Genomic DNA, 16,350 nt, shown 5'->3' on the forward strand with positions numbered 1-16,350 from the left:
TGTTTATTTTTGTATTCATTTTCTTGTTTATTTGTTTACTTTTCTGTTTGTCTGGTTGTTTGTTCTGCAGTATCTGACCGATGGTATTGTGGAGAATCTAGTGCGCCATCTGCTGGCCATCCTTGACCGGCCGGAGAAGCTGCTCTTGCTGCGGGAGGTCAGGTGAGCACTCAGGTCACGTGTAAGAGGTCAAGTGAGAGACACCTCAGCTGACATATAGGGTGCATCCCATCCCTCTATTTATATGCAGCCTCTCTCCTCTGCCCTCGGCCCTCCAGCTGGTGCCCTGGTCATTGAGGATGTCTGATTTCCCTAATTACAACCAGAGGAAGTGAGAGAGAGGAGAGAGGAGAAAAGGCCAATACGCAAAGAATCATGAGGGCTTCCTATGCGGGAGAGTTTTCGGTCGGAATTGTGCGATCATTTGTCCTTTTTCTTTTTTAAGTTTGCGTGGTAGTTCATGATTATTCCTAGCCTCGCGAGCCATCCACGTACTTCCGGCCAAGGATTGCCTCCACTACGAGTCTGGCCGTGCTCCTCTGTGGAGCATTCTGCTCGGTAGAATTGTAACAGAACGCCCCCCCTCCAGAAAGCAGCCAATAAACGAAGAGACGGGTTGGTGGGGGCGAAAGGGGGAGGGCGCTCGTGACGATGACGTTAAACGCCTGCGCTATGTTGTTATGAGTAACTATCGCCGATTGGGTGAGAGCTGTCCAATCAATTCAAACCAGAACTGGGCGTTACTTCCCGCTTCCTGCAAGCGCTTCAGAGCAAAGAAATTCCAGACCATAATACGAAATGAAATGGTAGTATTATGGGATGGTTAGGACCAGGCTAGATTATTCCAGCATATAAAGATCTTTTCTTGGTCTGTCAACTAATTTATTGTCGTTAATAAATCCCTACTAACTTGTTGGAAACCGAAAGTTGATAGACGTGGGAAGGAACTTTTGACCTTGACAGCTTGGACCAATGATTGAACAATTCTGACTGAAAGCGCTCAGTTCTGCTAAGCAAGAATCCTCGAGGATTCTCAAGTTTGAGAAAAAGCCATAGTGTCATTGAAGAGGGGAGTGCTTCCCTGCTAAAAATGAAGATGGAATCACAGCACTGTTGTTATCTGACCCCTCTGTAAAGGTGTATTTGTGACTTACCCTCATCAGCATTGACACAGATTGATTGTTTGTTTGTTTGTTTGTTTGTTTGTTTGTTTGTTTGTTTGTTTGGCATGATTGTTACCAGACTACTGATCCCCGTGGCCGAACTGGAGCTGTTCAACAGTCTGGTGAAGCCCTTTGAGCAGGAGGCCTACGACATCCTCAAGTGCCGCTCAAGTGAGTAGAAACATAGAGGAGCTCACGCTGACATGACCCTGAGGTTTTCTATTGCCTGGTAGTTAGCCAGTTGTCACTCACAGTAATTGCACACAATTCATGAATGCAATATTTCCACTGACCCAGATTTAGGAGTATCCACATTTTCTGAAATAGACTTTCTTCAGCGTTAAAAGGTTTTACCGGCACGCATTTTCAAAATCCAACCTAAATTCGATACAGAACTTTATACTCCTCTCCTCCTTTCCTTTCCTTTCCTCTGTTTTCTCTTTCTTCGCTCCTTCTCCTCTTCCAACTCCTCTCCTCTTCCTCCTCTCCTCTTTCCCATGTCCCTCTGCAGCGCGCTCCCCTCCTCTGCGTTCTCCGCAGTGTGGCCGGACTCCACGGCGCCAGCTCATCACACCTGTTCCAGGTCAGAGTGCCTCTCCTGCTGACCCACAGCAGACTTACACTGACTCATATACTGTACACACCAGGGATGGAAATTAGCCACCCGCCACCCGCCAAATGCGTGTAGTTTTGCGCGCTGGCGGGTGAAATATGTCAACACACCCGCCACTGTGGCGGGTAAGCAACTACTTCTACTTCAAGTAGTTTATTTCATCAGAATATTAGCAGTCGCCACCGAGATAAGAATAATAATCCTCAACATCGATGGACAGGACGATCACAACAAATATTCTGGAACGGAACGCCTTAGAATGTTAATTGGCTCTCATCATTGCGTCAGAGCCTAGCCTACTCTTCCAGTTAACGTGGCAGCTAGATAGCCTACAACCATTGACTGTATACATTTACAACGAGGCTACCGGTTAATACGTTTAGGAAATACATTGGATATATATAACAGATATACCAAACTCTGAGTCATGGTACCTAAGTTAAGCAACCAGCCAATTAAACATGACCAAGGAAAAAGTGAACAGGACAACTCACAATGCCATAGGCTACCACGTAACCTACCTAAATCATAGAAGTTAACATTGCAAGACACTGATCTTTTCTATGAAGCCAGAAATATTTTCCTTACCTTCTTAGTTTTTTTGAACATTCACGTTATTTAATGAAAACATGTATCATTGAACTATGCGTGATTTTCCCAAAACCGAATGAAACCTAATTATGTTCACGTACTTCTTAAAGTGACAGGCACTCAATTAGACCTACACACCACCCCTGTAATATCATTAAAGACAGACAAGTGTAATCAATATGAAGTATTCAAATTACTGAATATTTTGAGTAATTATGCATATGCTATAAATTGTTAACAAAATATATAAAGTGTATGAATTCAAATATGAAATAGAAACAACACATGCCATTTTCTGAGCAGGGTTGAGCAGAGACTATATTGCTCTGAATGATCTGTATCCAGTCTAAGGCAATAAGGTTTTGCCTATATTTTTGTAATGTAATAGACACAGTCACACTTTTTAAAAACTATTCCAGCTTGTGTAGGCCTCTCAGTGCTTTCTTATTGAACACAATACTGCGATAATACGGAAAACCGTGATAATTTTGGTCACTATAACCGTGGGGTTAAATGTTCATACCGTTACATCTCTACTTGGCAGTATAATGTATGGAACGGTTGAATATATATTGGCTGGTAAAAAATTTGAGTGGCTGGTAGATTTTAAAATCTACCTGCCACAGTGGCAGGTGGACAAAAAAGTTAATTTCCATCCCTGGTACACACACTCTTCTGTGCAGACTATAACTAACTAACTGTTCAACCATTTACTCACACATCTTTCTTTGCATTGTATCCAATAACAATGTTTGTATAGGTTTGACCATACTCTTGTTCCCCTGTCTAGATTTCGTGGTGGCTTTTGTGCTGCAACATAAAGTTACTTTGAAAAGTTTTACCACTGTGTCACCCACCCACCCCTGTCTCCAGATGTTGTGTACCTCTACATATAGTTAAGTTCGGGTGTTTAGCAGTTGTCACCTTTGTCTCTGCAACCACCCCAGATTTTCATGGTGGATTTGAGCTGCAACGGGCGGAGGATGTGGAGCGAGAGAACCAGCTGATGGAGGAGCTCCACCGTCTAAAGCTCTCCCGGGCCCAGGAGTCGCCGGATCTCCCCCACACCACCAGAGCCTTCACCCCCCTCCTGGACGTCCCCGTGGACTTCTACTACGCCTCGGCCCCCACTGTCCGCAGCCGAGCCGACCCCCCGCTCCCCAACTGGCTGCTGGCCGAGAGCGCCAACACCACCTACCCCCGCCTGCTGGAGAATGGCTCGGTCCAGTCCATCCACGGTGATGGGGAGAAGGGTCATACGAACATCGAGAGGGGGAGGATGCCGTTCAGGACTGGGGGAAAGGACAGGATCAAAGAGGAGAGCGAGAGAGAGGAGGAGGAGGAAGAGGAGGAAGAGCTAGTGTTTACGGTGGGTAATGCACCCAAGTACAGAAGGCCACTGCTGTCGGAGGTGTTCAAGGTTCAGGAGAGCTCTGACTCAGACTCGATGGCGCCCCCTGTGGTCTCGGTGAGAGAGAGGCAGCTAAACGGGCAGCAACAGAACAGAGCAGCGGCGTGTGAACTGGACCACGAGTTCCACACGGTGTGCATCTCCAAGACCAAGCAGTCTTTAGGTGAGACGATCTTTATACCCTCACATATCCTAAATGATTTTAGACTAGAGCAAATAAGCATCAAAGCACCAGTTCATTTTCACTTTCCACTGTCCATTTTCATCTCAGATCCAGGTCTAGTCAGTACAAAGCAAAAAATGATCAGGGTCAACAGAGTACCTGCTATATGGGTTGACGTTTGGCTGTTTACAAGGTTCCATGTGATTTTTTGTCAGAAGCCCACAAGAACTGCTCATACAGTATCTTTAAGATATAGGTTAGGATATAGTTGCAGTACCATTAAAGACCAACAGATGTCAGTATAGTCTAATGTAAAGTTTGCTGCAGTGGCTGCATTATGGTAGAGTTCGTCCTAAGAAGTGAGGGAAGTTAATATACTCATTTATCAAAGCGAAGGCAAGATTAAAGCTGTGTTAATTTCCGCATCAAACGTCCATAGCTGCACTGATTAAATATTAGTCCAGTTATCTCTTCTTGTTTCAGACCTGGTAATTAGTTTGAGCAGAGACTTAAAGGGATATTCCGCCATTTTTGTAAACACGCTCATTTTCCACCTCCCCTCGAGCAAAACAATCGATATTTACCTTGTTCCCGTTCATCCAGCCATTCTGTGAGTCTGGCGATACAACTTTTAGCTTCAGCCTAGCATAGATCATTGAATCGGATTAGACCATTAGCTTCTCGCCTGCTAGCTTCATGTTTAAAAGTGACTAAGATTTCTGGTAATTTTTCCATTTAAAACGTGTCTCCTCTCTAGTTAGAAAGTGCAATAAGACCAACTGAAAATGAAACCTGCCGTTTTTCTAGGCTGATTTGACATGGAACTACACTCTCATCTGGCGTAATAATCGAGGCAACTTGCAAACGTACCATAGGCGCAGTGATATCGTACGCAGCATCTGAAAATAGTCCCCATAGACACCAAGCAGTAGTAGTGCCAGTAGTGTGCACGTTGCCTTGATTATTACGCCAGATGAGAGTGTAGTTCCATGTCAAATCAGCCTAGAAAAACGCCAGGTTTCATTTTCAGTTGGTCTTATTGCACTTTCTAACTTGAGAGGAGACACGTTTCAAATGAGAAAATTACCAGAAATCTTAGTCACTTTTAAACATGAAGCTAGCAGGCGAGAAGCTAATGGTCTAATCCAATTCAATGATCTATGCTAGGCTGAAGCTAAAAGTTGTATCGCCAGACTCACAGAATGGCTGGATGAACGGGAACAAGGTAAATATCGATTGTTTTGCTCGAGGGGAGGTGGAAAATGAGCGTATTTCCAAAAATGGCGGAATATCCCTTTAAGAAGGACTGTGGTTTTGTGTATCTTTGTATTTCGTATGTTTGGTGATTTGTGTTTTGTGTGACGCTGTAGGGATCAGTATTTCTGGAGGAGTGGAGTCCAAAGTGCAGCCGGTGGTGAAGATCGAGAAGATTTTCCCAGGAGGAGCAGCCTCCACCAGTGAATTCCTCAAGGTGAAAACTCTTGCTTACACACACACACACACACACACACACACACACACACAGAGAGAGACACCAGCCCATAGCCAGATTTGGGCGGACGCTGGAAAGGGTGTTATACACATGTACACACACACACACAAAGACATACAGCCTGGAGAGGAGGCATGTGGGGTATAAGAACAGCAGCATACAAAAGCACACACACACACGCACAATGCTCATAACCAATCTTGGAATGAGGAGCCAGGGGATGAGAGGACTAACACACACACACACACACACACACACACACACACACACACACACACACACAGTAACTCAGTAATTGCATAGGCCAGTAATGGGGATATCCCCATTATTCCCCATATCCCCATAATTCACTCTCCTTATCATGACTGACCCCTCAGCTATGCAGCGGTCATGAGAAGGTATGAAGGTATGAGACCAACAACACACACCAACACACACACTCAGGGCTTCACACATTCAGATGGATGCCGAGATACACACATACATAAATAGGTGAATGCACGGAGCATACACACACACACACACACACACACACACACACAGACACAGACACAGACACAGACACAGACACAGACATACAGGCATCACCTTTCAAGTTTCTTGAAAATTGGGTCAATAGTTTTAGCATAATCCTGCACGCAGACAGACAGACAAACAAACTGCAGTAAAAACATAAGCTCTTCAGCTGAAATAAAAATGAAAATAGGTATTCACAGATGGATGGACACACACACACACACACACACACACACACACTGGTCTTTGCCATCATCTGTCCTGTCCCTGTCTCCTCTTTGTCAGCCCCTCAAACTGCTTGGGTTCTTTGTTATCTTATTTAACAGGACGGCGTCCCAGATTCAGCAGTCAGAAATATCCCACAGTAATTACTGCGTCCCCCACTAACAACCTTCAATACCTCTGGACACGGCCTCATGTTTAGAAAATAAATCACCTTTGTCACTTATAACCTTCAATACCTCCAGGCACAGCCGGATATTTAGAAAGTAAATCCTCTTAGTTACTAACAACCTTCAATACACGTCCTCCTCAAGTTGGAAAATAAGTAAGAAAATTAATCACCTCTATCACATGCTCCTAAGGGTTAACCATAACCTTAACTCACACAAAGGTTGACTGGAAACTGAAAAAAAGAAATCACCCTGTGTCACTCATTCCCCTCGCTAACTCACACAAAGCTTGGCTGAACAAACTCGGTCACTTTCCCTCTTTCTGAAAATGGCCGCTGGAGCCTCCATCACAATCAGTCCTGCTACTCAGTCCCTCACGCAAAGTTAGTCTGAACGCTGGCTCAGTGGCTGGGCAGTATCCTTCACTAACTCACACACACTTGGACTGAACACTGATGATGACTTTAATGGGCTTCACATTGTTTCCTGTCAGATAATAAATAATATGAGGCGGGCAAGTCTTCAATAACCAGACAGCAAATGGTCACTTTGATGGGCTAAACTATCCGGATCCTTTAATAATCCATTTCTCTGATGGTTCACTGGACATTGATGGCTAGTCCGAAAGAGTTGTCTCATTTTGCGGTAATTGTGCGTGACCAGCTGAGGTTGATTGTGGTTATGGCAGAGCTGTCTTGTGTGCACCTGCACACATAACGCCTTTGTTGACAAGGAAGCTGTGTGCTGTCCTACCAAATTGGGTAAGAGTTTAATGTACCAGCTGAAATTGAACTTAACCCCTTCATAATGCCTCTAAGAAATGGCAAATGAACTGACCAATTCTCAAGTGATAAATGAATTACAGAGGAATTCAGAACCACAAGATTAGACTGCATTTTCTTTCCAAATATTTTTTTTCAAGTCAATAAGTCATTCAATTCATCCTACCAGCCGTTTAATTCAAATGTCATTCGTGAGTCATTCTTCGTCAACTACGGAAAATGACATCTCTGACAAACAATATCTCTGTCGCATCATATTCCTGATGTGCACTTCTGACCCCGCGGTGTAATGAGAAAGCGAGGGGAGAGGCAGAGGAGTTATTTAGCAGTAGGTGTGTGTGTGTGTGTGTGTGATTGTGAGAAAGAGAGAAAGGTCATAGAGTTATTTACCTGTGTGTGTGTGTGTGTGTGTACAGTATGTGTGTGTATGTATGTGTGTGTTTGTGTGATAGAGAGAGAGAGAGAGAAAGGTCATAGAGTGTTATTTACCTGTGTGTGTGTGTGATAGAGAGAGAGAGAAAGGTCATGTAGATGGAGAAGAGTTATTTTGTGGGAGGTGTATGTGTCCGCATGCATTGGAAATTGGAGTTATTTACCCGTGTGTGTGTTTGTGTGTACTCTCACACCCCTTCCTGCCTCCCCTCCAGGCTGGCTATTAGCTGGTGTCAGTGTGTGTGTGTGTGTGCTTGCACACGCTCGTGTACGTGTGTGTGTGGGTGTATGCTCTTGTTTGTGTGTGTGTGTGTGGGTGTGTAGGTAGTACTGCTCTCACACCCCTCCCTGCCTCTTCTCCAGGCGGGCTATGAGCTGGTGTCGGTGGACGGCGTGTCCCTGGCCGGGGTGACCCATCAGCGGGCAGTGGACATCATCCGGCAGGCCTTCAGCCACAAGGCCAAGGACCCCATGGAGCTCGTGGTCAAAGTCCCCAAGGGCCGCTGAGCAGCAGCCTTGGACAGGCGTCATACTGTACACACACCACCCACCTGGACCAGCAGGCTGACGGGCCAGACCAGAACAGACCACAGACCGCAGGAGACTCTGGCAGGACGACGTTAATGGAGGAAAGCCCCACAGAGAAACCATACCAATGGCTGACTAGCAAATGTCAGGGTTGGCGCTCTAGAAACAGAGAGAGAGAGATTTGGGGAAACCGAGATGAGAGTTTTCGTATGTATCTCGAAGTCAGTGAATATGGATCTGAAGACGGCTGCAGCTCCTTTGTTGCCTATGTTATGTATGGTGAGGATGGTGCAGCTGTGTGGGACTGCAGCACACACTGAGCTTTAAGTGTTCGGTGACCAAGGGCTACTGAAATCTACTGACAAAAACTGAGAAAAAGGGGGCGGGGGGGGGGGGGTATCATTCGAGCAGAGCCTATTTTCCATCTGAAATGCTTGATGTTGAGCAGTGCAGTACTGCTGGCAAAATCACAATAACATTTTTTTATTAATTTTTTTTGTATCTGTCAGTATATCAAGTGAACTTGCCAGGATAATGGATTCAATGTGAAAAGAGACTAAGTAGTTGCAAGGAAAAGGGTTCAAACATGGAGAATCGCTCTTAGGACTGTGCTTAAGCAATCCTGCAATGGCAAACAGTCCTCTTTTTTTACATGCAGCAGCAGCCATTTTAAATGCAGTATGCACACATATAAGCCTAATGCCATTCTTTCTCTTCACGCAGGTCAAAGGTGAGAGAGAGAGGAGGGGAGAGAAAGTTACAAAAACGTTATATTCTTGCGCATACTACCCATGCGTCTGCATGTTTTGATTAAAATTAACTTTGCAGTCTGGTGTATTTATGCCATGTTTTTTCTTTTTTTATTAAACAAAAAATTTGGTTGGTAGAAGAAATTTACAACATGAAAAATATACATTATAATGACTTCGTACAAATACTGTGAATAAAAAATTATAATATAAAGCCATGAATCACATTCACTCGCAAAATTTTAAACAAAAACAACAGGGGGGAAAACGGCAAACAAAAAACAACAGATCCTTAGAACAGTAGCTGTGACAATGCCTTGGTCTATTCACAGTGGCTACCCTATCTCTATATACAATATTCATTAAAGAAATCTAGCATATCTTCATAAACATTTATTTATATATTTATATATTTACTTTTTCATAAGGTGTAAATATACACATTCTCATTGTCAATAGCAACAGAAGAGATAGCCATTAGATCCTCCCATGCTAACAGTCGTTTGGGAACAGAAACAAGTCTTGGTTGCTTTGGGGTCGAAACACACCGACTTTAAGATGACTAAAACAGGTATATCCAATTCCCGAATAATCATTTAAAAAGAACAGTTCAACAAATGAAACCTTTTCCAAAATGAGAAAATGACGATTAACACATGCAAAATGCATGTTAGAGAGCACGTCATATCTCGTCTAATTCTGCAACAACAAAAAAAAATTCCCAGAATCAAGTTTCATTTCAGTTTAACAACTTGCTGCTTTGGTGACAGAGAAATACTACTGAACGCTTAGCTAGTAGACTGTCATCCATAAACGGGACATAATTTGCCCATCATCATACAGTATATCAAATCAAATGATACAGGGCAGTGTGATTCAAGCCCATATCATCCTACCCAAGGCAAAGAATACGTTTTCATTGTTAGCAAGGCATTACGCTCTTCATTGGTAAGCTAATGGTCTTCGCAACTGCACTGAATGCAGGAAGACTGTGCTAAATGCTTGGTAATGAATGCACTGTGACATGGGCATCTCTCTTTCATCAGGAGGACCTTCGTTTATATTACAAAAAAGGGAAGAAAATCCTTGGCGGTCAAAAAAAAGCTTTAACCACTCATACATTGCAGGTTTGTTTTTCTTCACTATGTGCAGTTATGTGTGTGTTTCTGTGTGGGGGAAAAAACTTGTGCAGTTGTGTGTGAGACACTAATGGCTATTGGTTATGAGCATACAGCTGTTAAACCTCGGAAACACCACTAGGCTTAGTCCTAGACTAACTGCTGCTGTTTCTTTAAAGTACTGTTAAATATTAGTTTGTAGTCTTAAACCTGGTTGGTGTATGACCGTGAAACTAGTTCAAAAAGTAGTAAAGTGCAGAGGATTGCGTAGCTATGTGTGGCAAACCAAGACCGAGCTCTCCTGCAGCATTTGTTTCAGGCAAATAACAGTCCCAAAATGGCTGCCATGCCAATTGGTCCTTTTCTGCATTCCTGATGCTACACCAATAGTAGTTAGACCCTGTTGGTCAATAGGACAGAACCAGACAACTACAAGAGGGGGGGTGGTGAATGAGTGAGTGAGTGAAAGTAAGTGAGACAGAGATTGTGTGTGTGTGTGTGTGTTCGTGTGTGTGTGTGTGTGTGTGTGTGTGTGTGTATACGTGTATGTGTGTGTGTGTGTGTATACGTGTATGTGTGTGTGTGTGTGTGTGTGCGGGGGGGAAACAGAGTAAAGCGATTCAACCTCTAGAGAAAGTAGGGTTAAGGAGGTCGCGGGAAGACAAAGTGACAAGAGTCAGACGACACCGCGGTGACCCGCTGGGGCGTTCAAATCTCAGTCGCCGTGACGTCGTCGAAGTTGATCTCGTTGCCGCTGCCGCCGTCGTCCTCGTCGTCCAGCTCGCGCGCCTCCAGCTCCATGCTGAGGTCGCGCAGGGCGCCCTCTAGCTGCCGGTTGCGGCGGTACATCTGCACGTAGTTCTGCTGCAGCTGCTTCTGGTAGCGGATGACCTTCTCCTTCTCCTCCTCCCAGCTGCGCCGCTCCTCCTCGAAGGCCGACACCTGGTCGGACTGCCGCTGCCGCTCGGACGTCAGCTCGGCGCGCAGGCACTCGCTCGCCTGCTGCTGCTGCCACGCCTCCCCGGTGGCTCCCGCTACCGCCCCTGCTGCTGCTGTTGTTGTTGTTGTTGTTTATGACATAACACAAATAACAACAAAAACAAGCAATCAGTTTAGTGCTGCAACTTTCCAACACTAATTAACAACGTACAATATTATTGATATCATATCATTCTTTGACGATGTATGTGACATGTAATATGTGATACGTACATATTCTTGTGTTTCTTTCATTCAGAGTGTGAGCCACAAAGCTACTAATTTACACATTTACAACCTTATCACACTTGACTGCAGGATTCACAAATTTGTGAGTCTAATTTAACATGGGAAAGAAACAACATTTACATTCCCATCTCCTTAGTTTCTACAGCCTAGGAAAATGATCAATCAATGTCTCCTTCCCTTACAACCACAGAAATACGTCCAGTTATCATCTATAAAGGTATGGGGAATTTTTGGAGCAGTGTGAATTGCCTGTGCATTGCAATTTTGCATTTTTCCAAACCACAAAATTATCAGTCGGCAAACGGTCATGATCATGTAATCAGAACACATACACTGTAGGGTGGCTCTCAAACACTCTCCTCGATCCTCAGGGGCGTTCCCACTGATCTATAACTAACACTGGATAGACTACCCCATTGTTGCAACCCCATCATTCTCTATCTAGATCAGTGAGGACTAGGATCGAGGAAGGAAGGGAGGGTGTATAAAACACCAAATGAGAGGCACCCATAGAACCGGTAATCCACTTCAAGTCCTTCTCACCTCCTGCCGCTCGTCGCGCCTCCTCCTCGGCCTCCTGCTGCGCCTCCTTGAGGGTGGCCAGCTCCTCCTCGAGCCGCGCCACCTTCTGCCGCAGCAGCTCGGCCTCGCTCTTGCGCCGCTGCAGCTCGTTCTCGCACACCTCCAGCTCCAGCTGCCGCGTGCGGGCCGACGCCAGCGCCTCCTGCAGCTGCGCCTGGCCGGCCTCGCGCTCCGCCCGCGTCTCCCGCAGCTGCCCGCGCAGGGTCATGACCTCGCCCACGCGCTGCGCCAGCTCCGCCTGCAGGTCCTTCAGCTGCTGCTTCAGCAGGGAGATCTCCCCCGACTTCTGGCACACCTGCAGGGGCAGAGGCAGAGTAGCCTGATTACCATCGACTTTCAAAGGCTCTGCGAGACTTTAGTCTGACCAACAGCCTGTGCTAACACGGTTTCTTGCCAGCGCTGGTTGACCCGCCTCCTTTAAGTGCCTCGATTTGCTACTGGTAGATGTCAGAAAGCGGATTGCCGAGTTTAAACCAATAACAACACTCTTTCCTCTGCCTTGAACACGCCTCTACCCAGAGCCGTTGGAGCTGCTCAAAGTTGATTGGTTCTCGACCAAAGGGGGCAGTTCCGCAGATTTCGGGAACTCAGAAATCCTTCTCAATGAGCAGTTGACCAGACCAGCAGCAAAAGCCTGAAGGCGTTGCGTCACTGGGAGGGCGTGCCAGGCTAGAGGCAGAGGGTAGAGAGGGAGGAAAAGATGGAGGAGTTAAACATTATCTCACACACCTACAGTAGAGGCACAGAGGAGAGGGGTTACAATTGTTGACACACCTGCAGGTGCAGAGGCAGAGAGTAGAGAGGGAGAGGAGGACAGAGGGGTCAAACATTTTCTCAAGTACAGAGGAGAGGGGTTAACATTTTCTGACACACCTACAAGAACAGATGCAGAGGATAGAGAGGGAGAGGAGGGCAGAGTCGGAGGGGTTAAATATTGCCTCACACCTACAGTGCAGGTACAGAGGCAGAGGTTGGGAGGGAGGAGAGGACAGATATGAGGTTGTTAAACACCTATCTAATGGACCAATACTCATCATCACTGCCCCTTAAAAAACATGATCGAGGGGCACTGTGGCACAACTGGCTACAGCACCCATACCACATTTGTGTCCATGTGCCCAAGAGTTTGAGTCCAAGCAGTAACTTGCCCCTTCTCCCTCTCCCCCACTTTCCTCCTCTATTCACCATCTTAACATTAAAAGCATGATCGCATGAGACTTTCAGGTCCAAATGGGCTACATCCTCTGATTAAAAGGAGCCAAAGTCCATACTCTGCTTCATATTTTAACAGCGACTGCCCATACACACAATGTTTATTTTTAGCTATGGCCAGGAGGCACTGTTAAAAAAAGGTCATAAAATGACTGAGTGGAGAAACAAGCGGGGGCAGGATGAAGAGAATGAGTGTGTAAAAAGACGGGTACAAAGAGTTTTGATAGCAGACAGAGATACCGCCACCAGGGACACAAAGACACAAACACACGCTATCCATCACCCATAAACAGCCCAGAGGCTTGGGGTGTGTAGCTAGCTACCCAGATACTATCTGTGGCGCTGAGTCTGGCCCGGCCCTGGCTCTGATGTGGCCCAGATCCGGCTATCTGGGTGAGGCCAAGATGCCAAACGGGGCCCGGGAAGTAATTTGCATGGGAAATAGTGGGAATCTGGGCCAAGGATTGCATTTTTGCCTCAGGCAGAGCAGCCTGCTTTTCAGGATTCCTTCCCACACAGAGAATGAGAAGGAGAGAGAGAGAGAGAATGATCTCTTTATCTGGTTAGACAACATGGAATTCCTGGTGTGCGCTTGCTTTGCACTGTAAACATTCCATTAACCTATAATTACACCTACGCATCACAGTCAGTGCTAATCCATCATCGACAGGTAGAGTTGTTTATATGAAGACGCGTTAGCCCTGCCTTAAAGGAACACGACGACCTCTTGGAAGATAATCTTATCTGTTATCTACACCAGAGTTACATGCCCCCCTCCTCTCTGCTTGACACTGTTAGCCTAGCTTAGCATAATTCACTGGACCGTAAGTGGGCTGTTAGAGTTAGCCTATAACTAGCCTAACGGGAGAGTACATACTGTAGCTAAGAGACAAGCCTGGGTAAGTCAACTTACGTAAAACGTCTGGCTTTGTTTATGTGTATATTAGAGCGTAGCACTTCCTCTGGTAAAATCACATACTTGAAATACACCTCAAGGTATCTCAGTCAGCACGAGGCCATAGGTAGAGGTGTTTATATAAAGACACACTTTGTAGTTATCATCAGTGTCCCAGTTTCCGGCAGAGGGCACAGCCGCCGCAGGGGTGTGACGTACGCATGTGTGTGTGTGTGTATCTGTGTGTGTGTGAGTCGTGTCAGCTGTTGGTAAAACACAGCCGCACGCTCACCTGTCAACACCTGTTCTGGGCGAACGGACAGCAAACAACCTGTCTGCCAGGGAATGTGGACTAATAAACTCAAAAGTGTTGTGCCAAAGAATGCACATTGATAAACTCCTCTCTCCCCACATCTTCTACATCTGCTAAAACATCTCATGAAAGAAGCATCATAAGCACCAAGCATTCCCATGTCTGCTCAAGCCTTCCCTTCACCTGGCCATGGCATGGCTAAAGCAGACTTTAATTTGACCTTTAACCTTTGGTTCCTCCTGTACTCCCCTCCAAGGGCTTAAAGCAAGAAAGTATCTGACACTGCCTAACCCACACCTACATTCCAGCACAGAGCCCTGTCCTCCTCCTCCTCCTCCTCCTCCTCCTCCTCCTCCTCCTACTTGTTCACCTCAGGGAGGAGGCCCAGCATAAAAACAAAAACAAGAGTTCCAAGACACGCTCCTTTCACAATAAACTGCTTTGTTTTCACTTGACCTTTGACCCCCCCCCCCCTCTCATGCTCCTCCTACACCTGCTGCTCACCTCCCACTTGGTCTCCTCGAGGCGCGGCCCCAGCTGGGTCTTCTCCCTCTCGTACTTGGCGCAGCGCTCGTCCAGCTGCTCGCGCTCCTGCAGGAGGTGGCCGAAGTCCTCCTGCAGCTTCTTCTTCTCCGTCTGCAGCTGGAAGACCTGCAGCTGCAGCAGCTGCTGGGAGCGCTGGGCCTTCTGCGAGGCCTGCTGCATGCGCGACGCGCAGCTCTGCCGCAGCTCCTCCATCTCCAGCTCGCAGCGCTTCTGCTTCTCCTCGTACACCTGCAGGGGGCAGCAAATCCCGGCGAGAGACACGTTAGGGGGGGGGGGGGGTCAGGATTTGGAAGGGTGCTCGCTTCTGCTCACATTGTCACACACAAGCCAATTAGGTGCTGCATCGCTGGTAGACACAAATATTATCTGTGTGGGATATTTTCTCCTCATGGATGACATAATTTGTGGTGATGTGGCAGCTAATTGGCTTGTTTGTGAAAGTGACATGGGTGCTTGGTTAGACACACATTACAGTATATAGATGGTCACCAACAACCTACAAATTCTCAGATTATAAACAAAATATGTGTAAACTTAAATAAATAATGTTTGATTTATAGGGCAACTTTTGATGTATAGCACAAATACGTCTGTGCTAGAGAAAAATCTAAATGGTAAAAATGTAATTATATTTTCCTTTTTATCATAATTTGTGGGCATGGATTGGGTAGAGGCTGTGGATGGTGTCTGACCTGGCATATGGCCACCTCGTTCTCGTCCAGATTTTCCCGGAGCTCCTGCAGCTCCAGGTCCCTCTCCCTCAGCTTGTCCTCCAGGTCCCTGACCAGCTGCTCGTACGCCTCGGCCTGGGAAGGCGACCGGCCACAGGAGCCGCAATCCGACATTGGTACCCCACCACCTCCGCCACCAACGCCGCTACGCACCCCCATGCCCGTCAGGGAGCCCGTGCTCTTGCTGGACGAGGAGCGCCCGCTGTCCGAGCTCGTGTGGCCGTGGCTGATGGGGGGTGGGGGTGGCGGCGGTGGCATCGAAGTCAGCTTGACCGGGTCGGACATGGGTGCCCCGGAGGCGTCGCTTTGACCAGGGCTGTAGGCGCCACCACCACCGGCGCTGTTGTAGGTGGGGAGGCTTGAAAGCGAGTTCCTCCCGGAGTCGGACAACGAGATTGAACACGACTGGGTCATGAGGCCGTTCCGGCTGCCGCTGTAGGAGCTGCGCCGCTCCGAACAGGCTGCAGAGGGCGCCAGCTCACTCGGGCCTGGCGCCAGAAGGTTCAGGTTGCCCTGGCTGTTCGAGAGTGCGCCCCCTAGCCTCGGGGAGAGGTACTGCATGTTGCTGCGGCTCTTGGGCACAACGGGTTTAAAGGCAGTGGGTCTGATGATGGCCTTCTCAATGTTCTGGGACCAAAAGAAAAAGGAATTAATGAAAAGTCAGGTTTTAATCTGCATTGTTTCATATCTGGAATTTGGCTTTGCAGTACAAAGAAAGAATAATGAAAATTCTACAAACAAATCATAAATGAACAAGGTGTGCAGTAATAAGTTGAGTTAAAGTATTATTCCTAACTACAAAGTCCTACAAAGTCCTACAAAGGTCCTACAAAGTCCTACAAAGGTCCCTCAACTTCACCCACTCAAGACACAACTAAAAATTTATTTTCTCAC

At 46.6% G+C, this 16,350-nt stretch overlaps 2 protein-coding genes across 7 annotated transcripts in view; one reads left to right on the forward strand and one right to left on the reverse strand.

Moving 5' to 3' along the window:
• Positions 1-8,436, forward strand: part of LOC134070561 (PDZ domain-containing protein 7-like) — a 16,552-nt gene extending 8,116 nt beyond the window's left edge. Inside the window, exons 10-15 of the mRNA XM_062526950.1 lie at positions 71-162; positions 1,243-1,334; positions 1,675-1,746; positions 3,315-3,941; positions 5,312-5,412; positions 7,919-8,436. Coding sequence (XP_062382934.1) covers positions 71-162; positions 1,243-1,334; positions 1,675-1,746; positions 3,315-3,941; positions 5,312-5,412; positions 7,919-8,062 — 1,128 coding nt within the window. The 3' untranslated portion in view covers positions 8,063-8,436. The remainder of the gene's footprint in view (positions 1-70; positions 163-1,242; positions 1,335-1,674; positions 1,747-3,314; positions 3,942-5,311; positions 5,413-7,918) is intronic.
• Positions 8,437-8,918: 482 nt separating this feature from the next.
• The window catches only part of LOC134069745 (leucine zipper putative tumor suppressor 2 homolog), a 36,583-nt gene continuing 29,151 nt past the window's right edge, over positions 8,919-16,350 (reverse strand). For all 6 annotated transcript variants that reach the window (XM_062525790.1, XM_062525789.1, XM_062525788.1 and 3 more), the window contains 4 exons: positions 15,418-16,083; positions 14,684-14,953; positions 11,721-12,054; positions 8,919-11,002 (listed from right to left, as the gene is read on the reverse strand). In XM_062525790.1, coding sequence (XP_062381774.1) covers positions 10,659-11,002; positions 11,721-12,054; positions 14,684-14,953; positions 15,418-16,083 — 1,614 coding nt within the window. In that variant the 3' untranslated portion in view covers positions 8,919-10,658. The remainder of the gene's footprint in view (positions 11,003-11,720; positions 12,055-14,683; positions 14,954-15,417; positions 16,084-16,350) is intronic.

This window comes from Sardina pilchardus, chromosome 22, assembly GCF_963854185.1.
Source record: "Sardina pilchardus chromosome 22, fSarPil1.1, whole genome shotgun sequence".
NCBI lineage: Eukaryota > Metazoa > Chordata > Actinopteri > Clupeiformes > Clupeidae > Sardina > Sardina pilchardus.